The 7,713-nt window shown below is 55.3% G+C and overlaps 1 protein-coding gene across 1 annotated transcript in view; it reads left to right on the top strand.

The window, feature by feature from the left end:
* Nucleotides 1–419: 419 nt before the first annotated feature.
* Vvl (ventral veins lacking) overlaps nucleotides 420–7,713 on the top strand; it is a 48,908-nt gene continuing 41,614 nt past the window's right edge. The window contains exon 1 of the mRNA XM_078183963.1: nucleotides 420–4,623. Within this exon, the coding sequence (XP_078040089.1) occupies nucleotides 1,717–3,090 (1,374 nt within the window). The 5' untranslated portion in view covers nucleotides 420–1,716 and the 3' untranslated portion in view covers nucleotides 3,091–4,623. The remainder of the gene's footprint in view (nucleotides 4,624–7,713) is intronic.

The raw sequence follows: 7,713 nt of genomic DNA, 5'->3' as shown, positions 1-7,713 counted from the left end.
AGAAGGTATTCGTCTTTCGCGGATGTTCTCGCGCGAAATTAGGACCTGTTGCGCGCGCGATCGCTCGCGGCCCCGCGAGTATCGGCTTCCGGCAAGCGGCTGACAGAGTTTCGCGGAACTCTGGAGCGAGGAGGAATCCGTGGGAAATTGGGAATCCATCGAGGGTCGAGATGTTTGCGCGACGACGACGAGGAGGACGACGGCGGAGGTGACGATGAAGGTACGACATCGTGGAGCGTACCCGAGGCGCGCGAATCGAATCGAATCGAATCGAGTCGAGTCGGGTCGCGTCGCATCGTGTCGCGTTGTGTCGGGTCGGATCGGGTCGAAGTGAGTCGCGTTTCGGGTCGAGTCGGGTCGGGATCGAGTCGACCGTAGGTAGGGGCTAGGAGAGGAAAGGACAGGGGTGAGAGCAGTGGCGCCTGGGGTGCGTAGGTTGCCTCGGGGGCGCGGTCGGTACAGACCCCGCCCGACGGTGACGTTCGTCGACGGCCACCTTGCGAGCACGGCCAATGGGAAAGTTGAACGCGGTTTCTGGTGGGGATGTGCAGGACGGTGGCGCGCATGAGTCGGTTCCACCGAGCGGCGGTCCGGGAGCCTCGGGAACCTCGAGCGAGCTGCGAGGCGAGGCAGTCAGTCGCTCTCAGCTACGACATGCATAACGCATGAGAGAGCTCGAGCGAGATCTTTTGCGAGCCGTCGTCGTCTCTCCTCTCGCGCGCACACACTCTCTCTCGCTCTCGCGGCCACACACTCGCGCACGGGAGAGACTGAACCGTACGCGAGGAAAGCGTACACGCGCGCACCGCCGGAGAAGACGCCACCGTGAGCACCATTTATTCGTCTGCTGTGCTGCTCCTGATCCTGGTGTGCTCGTCACTTCGCCAGCAATCGCCAGTAATCGTCAACGACCGCCAGCCGTGGATTCGCGTACCCGCTGGAGGATAAACCCGATCGTGTACCGGTCCAGCGTTCTCGTCGGGTCGCGTCCGCGCCGAATCTCGGCCCGCGAGTGTCGCGTCGTGCTTCGTTTCCGACGAGGATCCACGAGTTTCGAAAGGTCGTCAGTGATAACCCAGCATCGGTGATGAGTGATCCCCGATAAAGAACCGATCGATCGTCGCGAGTGATCCACTTGTTCGTACGTAACCCGCGTTACCCGAGCTCTGGTGTCGGGGTGTTCGATAAACCAGTCGGTCAGGACACGGTGAGACCGTCGCCGACGGGGACACTCCCCGGAGGACTCGAAGCCACCTTCGTGGCAGTCCCTTGTTCTGGACTCCGTTGTCACGGATATCCTTCGACGCTCCGGCAAACTATGGACTACGAGTTATTCGCACGCGCAACCATGTCGCTGATCAAGGATTTCGAGTGCCCCCGCGAACGATGGACTGTGCGCTACGTGTGACTCGTAAAGATAGAGATCAACAAAGACTTCGAAGATCTCGCAGGAGCTTCGCATTGGTGATCGAATAAAGTTTCGTGCGAGGATTCTGGACGTTGTACGAGAACCGTGATTACCGACGACTATCCGAAGAGGCGCAAAGTGCCAAAGTCACTTGGAGGCAAGGAGTAGCAAGAGAAGGAAAAGAGTCGAGGGGTGCCCTGTCGGGGCAGCCCGATTCGGGTGATCGTCGGGAGTGTGACCAGCCGTAGGATAAAAAAATCGAGAAACAAGAAAGCGGGTTTCGCGAAACCTCGGACGAGGGGAAGTAGATGGCCGCTACCACGTACATGCCGATTGGTAGCGCAGTGTCGTCCGAGCTTGATGGTGGTTCGGGTACCGGGATCGGGATGAACATCGCCGTGGGTGGCTACTCCTCGAGCTCGCCTCGCAGCGCCGCCGACGCCGGGGAGATGAAGTACATGCCGGCGCCGCAGCATCATCACCACCATCATCATCATCACCAGGTGACGTCGTCTCCGTCGCCAAATGGGCTGTCGCACCCGACGGCGTCGCTCTCGGCGGCGAACCCCTGGGTGAGCCTGCAGCCGAGCAGCGACCACTGGGCGTCCTCCATGGGGATGCATCACACCAGTCATCACCCACATCATCATCCGCACCAGACGAACGCCGGGTTGGACGTGAAGCCCTTGGCGGCGGCGGCGGCGACGGCCGCGGCCGCGGCTGCTGCGGCCAACGACCAGTCGATGCACCCGCACCGCGGCGGGCCCCATCAGTCCCCTGGCATGGCCTCGCCACATCCTTGGCACGCGCCGGTCGTCCCGTCGGCGCATTACAATCCGTCGGGTGGCGCGGCCTCGCCCACCGCCCTGCAACAATACCACGCCGCGATGAACGGCATGCTGCACACGCACCCGCACCAACACCATCCCCAGCTACACAACCACCAGACCGGCCTCCATCCGAATTTGAGGGACCCGGGCTCGCCGGTCGGCCACGCGCTCCACCCGGGCCACGCGCACGACCGGGACCACAGCGCCGGCGAGGACGAGCAGCCGACCTCCGACGACCTCGAGGCGTTCGCGAAACAGTTCAAACAGCGGAGAATCAAGCTCGGATTTACCCAGGCGGACGTCGGGCTCGCGCTAGGTACTCTATACGGCAACGTCTTCTCGCAGACGACGATATGCAGGTTCGAGGCTCTGCAGCTGAGCTTCAAGAACATGTGCAAGCTGAAGCCGTTGCTACAGAAGTGGCTCGAGGAGGCGGACTCGACGACCGGCTCGCCGACAAGCATCGACAAGATTGCCGCCCAGGGCAGGAAACGGAAGAAGCGCACCTCGATCGAGGTGTCGGTGAAGGGCGCCCTCGAGCAACACTTTCACAAACAGCCGAAACCGTCCGCCCAGGAGATCACCACCCTCGCGGACAGCCTGCAGCTCGAGAAGGAGGTGGTCAGGGTGTGGTTCTGCAACCGACGGCAGAAGGAGAAGAGGATGACGCCACCGAACACGCTCGGCGACGGTATCATGGAGGGCATGCCGCCCGGACACCAAGGACAGGCGGGTCTGCATCAGGGTTACCATCCGCAGGATCACCTCCACGGCAGCCCCATGGGCCACAGCCACAGTCCGCCTATGCTCAGTCCTCAGGGTCTCACGGCCCACTCGTTGGCGGCCCACTAGCGTTCGCCCGGGCCTCCCCCGTTGGGCCTTTCGATAACCTCGCAGAACTCGGCGAACAATCATCCGGTGGCGTCCTCGCCGCCGGACACGCTCCCTCCGTTCTATCACCACTACCTGCAGGCGCGGACCGGCAGCTACTCCACCAACTCGTAGCCGTGGTCGCAGAGCGGTCTAGACGCGACTCGTTCGCGATATTCGTGCTTCTGAATCGACGCGCCCTTTGAACGAAGGGAGCCTTTGTTTATCCTGGACGGCACACAGCTTGCACACCGAAACGAAACGAGCCACGACCCTTCAATCGCTCGTGGTTGTCGTCGCCATCGTCGTCGTCGCGCGCAAGAAGAGCGCGCGCGAGAAGAGTGCGCGCGTGGGTGCGTGCGTGCGTGTGCGTCCGCGTTGAGAGACCGTTGGTTCTCCAACGGGTCTCTCGTCGTCGAGATTTAACGGGGTTTCACGAGGCCGAGCCCGGATCCATCGGGGAGGCTTGTAACCGGGCACGATTCGACGGTGAATCGTGCCTACACCAGACAGACACCGTCTCGGTATCGTCGTCCAGCTACGCCAGGGAGTTGTATCGTGTTCTTCATCGTTCCGAGAATCGCGCGACGGGGACCAGATCGGCGCACAGTTCCTGTCTACCTTCGAGGATCGAGCATTGTTCGCTCGTCGACGTTTTCCCCGTGATCGATACCTAACCCCCTGTGTCGGAAAGTGCGTAATTCGTCCGCGGTCGACTCGATCCGTCCGTTTTCATGCCCGTTCGTTCGTTCGTTCGTCTCAAAGGACCCTCCGTGGTTTCGCCCACGCCGTCGCCGTTGTCGTTGTTTTGTCGTTTGCGACGGTGAGAAAAATCGACGGGGAACGAAAACGAATAAGTGCGCGCTCGAGGGACGTTTTCTGTGCATCGACGAACGACGGGAAGCCGTCCTTCGGGGATAACCGACGGATGGACGGACGGACGTACACGGCCGTGTATATATAATACCGAAACAGAAAAACGAAAGGAACACGCAGCCGGAGGCGAAGAGCGGTGATACGTTCGAGCGGGATTTGTTCTCGGCAAACCCGCCGGATGATGTAACATAAGTAAATATGGACTGTAAATAATGTACTAGATAAAGCTAGTAAGTTAAGTGTGAGAGCGCGCAGCGTCGACGTTTGTTCGTTCACATTGTCGTCTTCGTGGTCGTCTTCGTCTTCGTCGTCGTCGTCGCCGTCGCCGTCGTCGTCTTCGTCATCGTCGCAGCCGCCACCGACGGGCTCTGGAAAATGCGAGAATGGTACTACTCTCGAGGCCCGTCGGAGGAACGAGGGAGCTGCGAGGAATCGAGAGAAAATCGGATGGGAACGACGCCGAGCGCTCGCTATGCTCTCGAGGCGCCGCGGCAAAAGTAAACGAAAAGACATAAAAGAACAAAAATGGACACGCGTGACGAACGGGGAAAAAAGAGAGACGCGCGTGTCCGGAAACGTGTGCCGAATCCTAGCGACAGCGGAACCCCCTCGCAAAGAAAAATCCCTTCTGTATAAAGAGTAAGTATATAGATATATATATGAACAAATATATATATATATAAAAGAAAACAAGTGAAATATATGTGTATAAACGTGGCGAAGAATCTGTGTACATGAGAGAGAGAGAGAGAGAGAGAGTGAGAGAGAGAGAGAGAGAGAGAGAGAGAGAGAAAGAGAGAGAGAGAGAGAAATTTATAGCGAAGTCGAAAAAGATCGTAGCTAAATTTTATATATATATATATACATACACGATGTGTATTATTTGCGATATGTTTCGACAGGCACCGTTCCGCGAAAGAGAGTATTGTAAACGACGAGGCAGGTCATTATTATTTTGTCGCTATTACGATGGTTTTATTATTATTGCTACTATATTATTCGCCGTCTCTTTATTGTCATTTATTATTATTCTTTATTATTACCGATTATTATTAATATTACTATTACTAATGTTATTATTGTCTTCTGTTGCCCGGAGGCTAATCGCAGAGCGAGAGTCTCGCGTTGATCCGTCGCCGCCGGCGACCGAATTGCCTCTCTCTCTTTCCCTCCGTTTCTCGCCCTTCGTCACTTCTTTTCGTCGCGATTTTCATCGAAATTCCTGGCGACCGAGACCGTTCGTGAAATTCCGTTGTCACGTTCTGCGATTGGTAGCGCGATTTTTCCGCCGGCGAGCAATCGATTCCGGTTGTCGTCCCTCGACTCGACGGGTCTCGGCGTCGCGATGGCGGACCCGTCGCTTTTTCCCTCCCCCGTTCTCGCGATTGGCTGTACACATTAGGATTAGAACGACCACGTCGCCGCGACGCGTCGCGCCGGCCCGTCGATCCGTTCTGGATTCGACGAAAATTCATCCCCGATCGCTTTTTGCGCCGGCTGACAGATTCTACCTCGCAAACAAAGCTCTCCGCGACGTTCTTACCATCTACCAGCCGGTCCCTCGACTCCCCATTCGCGAAATTAACGACAATCACTTTCGAACACTCGATAGCGATATCCTCGTTTTCACAGAAACTCAGTCATTTACTCTCGCTGATCATTGCCAGATGTCTTCGTACCTTTGTTAACAAGCTCGTTTACCTGTAGCGAGATCCTCGTTATGTGCAAGCACGAAGCGAACGCAACTCAAGAGAATCTTAGTTTATCGAGAAAGGCAAATTTTCTTCGGCGGCCTTTACACCGCAGAGTCACAACATGCCGGTTCCAAAATTGCTCGAACAACTAACGTTATTGCAAGTAGCACACTCTTTGGCACACACTGTTTGCAAGTTTTCTTCTTTTAAAGTTTACATTAGAGAATCAGACTTTCCCGTTTCTACTCCAAAATTAGCTGTTACAAGTTGTACAATAAACACAATAGTCTTCGAACTGATACCATTTCATCTGTATCTATAATTTGTTTAAATATACCGCAACGACAGTTGCAGTGACACGGACAAATTAAATTGTTGTAACCTCTTTCGAACCAGATGAAAGAAGTGAAGCCTTGTATCATACAGGGTTAATTATACTTCAAACATATCTACAAATAGGTAATTTCGTAAAGATTTCGATCAGATTTTATGTTTTAAAAATAAACAATTGATTATCTTAATAAGAAGAACATAAAAGTTTGTCCATCTCTAACACCGCGACGAGATGCAGCAACGTCTTATCTCCAACAACCCAGAAACCCGGGCCGCTCGCGTATACTTTGCAACGTAATACTGCAGTTTTAAAATCGCCGAGGCTAATTTGACATCGCATGGTTCCCGGAAGTTTAAGAGAAACTTGTATTTCAAAGTACAGCTCATCGTTATTCGCAGCTGCTAATTTCTGCTCAAAAACCGTTTAAACAAATCGCCAATGCAGCCGCGGTAAGACGGATAAAGCAGCTGCAAGCGAATTCCGAGGTATCGATCGGCGTTTTTCGCGAAAAGCCGTAGCAGTGCGACTCCAGCAGGTTAACACCGATCTCCTACGCCGCGTTTCGCAACGAATAGGCATGTCGTCGCCGAGCGTACGCGTCCTCGGGGCTCCTTTTTTAACGCCTTTCGTCGCGTAGGTGGTCACGCGGTCCGTTCCCCAGTCCCTTCGCTTTTTCTCGCGGCCGATCCTCGGCCGTGGGCCTTACTCGGTGCTTGTGATCGTCCGGGGCCCGGGTACAGGCCGTCGCATGTACCGCGCGGGCCTACGCAAAACGAAAACGCGCGCGCGCGCCTCTTTTGCTTTTTATTTTTCCGGTAGGCTCGCCGCAGGGTGTTCCGAGTATTGAGAAAAGGGACGCGAGGCTTGTTCGCCGCTGCCGTTTTCGATCGGCTCCGATTCCGACTCCGCCGCGCGGAGAAAGAAAGACAAGACCCAGGCACCGCGTCCAATGAATTCCCCGAGACACGCGCGAATTATGCGAAACGCGTACGCCCGCGAGACGATCCTTGACGCGATCTGCATAAGCGAGCGGCTTTAGCGGGACTCGCGGCGATCGCAGTCATTGTTTTCTCGAACCCTGATTCCTCGTTAGAAATTTTTCCGATGTTCGTTTGCAACCACCACGCGATTCGCGATTGGCAGAAACCGACACCGAGGAGTAGGGTCCGTCGTTGTAGAATCGAAGACCTGGCAATCGATTTCACAGACCTCGACGCATCGTCGTCTTTTCGATAAATTCCGCAGCGAGACTCGATCGACTTGATATTTCTTATAAATTGATCGCATTCGACACGGTAACTCTGCTCGCCCGTGATCGTTCGCAACTGTGACAGCACCATGTCCGACCCGTCGCTTCGAGTTCTATGGCGTTCGATGATCACCAGCAAAACTTTGTCTTTCGTGACGTAAACGTCACTTTATCATCCACTTCACGGTTATGCCGCTCGATTCGCATTTTTAAAACACCTATGAGGATCCCGCCGCTTGTTTAAAAGCTCGTAAAATCGGTGTCGAGCGCGGAAACGATCGCGCGGCCCCCTAAAATCCACGAAATCCTCGGCGTATTCGAATAAAAGCTGGGAACAGGTGACACATTATCGTACGAACGACTCTATCGGCGAGTTTCTACGAGTTTAATAAAGGGTAGGGACCGTAAAATCGGGCCAAGGGCCCGACGGTGGATAGATCCGTGCGGGGTCC

This window comes from Augochlora pura, chromosome 6, assembly GCF_028453695.1.
Source record: "Augochlora pura isolate Apur16 chromosome 6, APUR_v2.2.1, whole genome shotgun sequence".
Taxonomy (NCBI): domain Eukaryota; kingdom Metazoa; phylum Arthropoda; class Insecta; order Hymenoptera; family Halictidae; genus Augochlora; species Augochlora pura.
The sequence above is the reverse complement of the archived record's forward strand: the minus strand, read 5'-3'. Positions and strand labels throughout refer to the sequence as shown.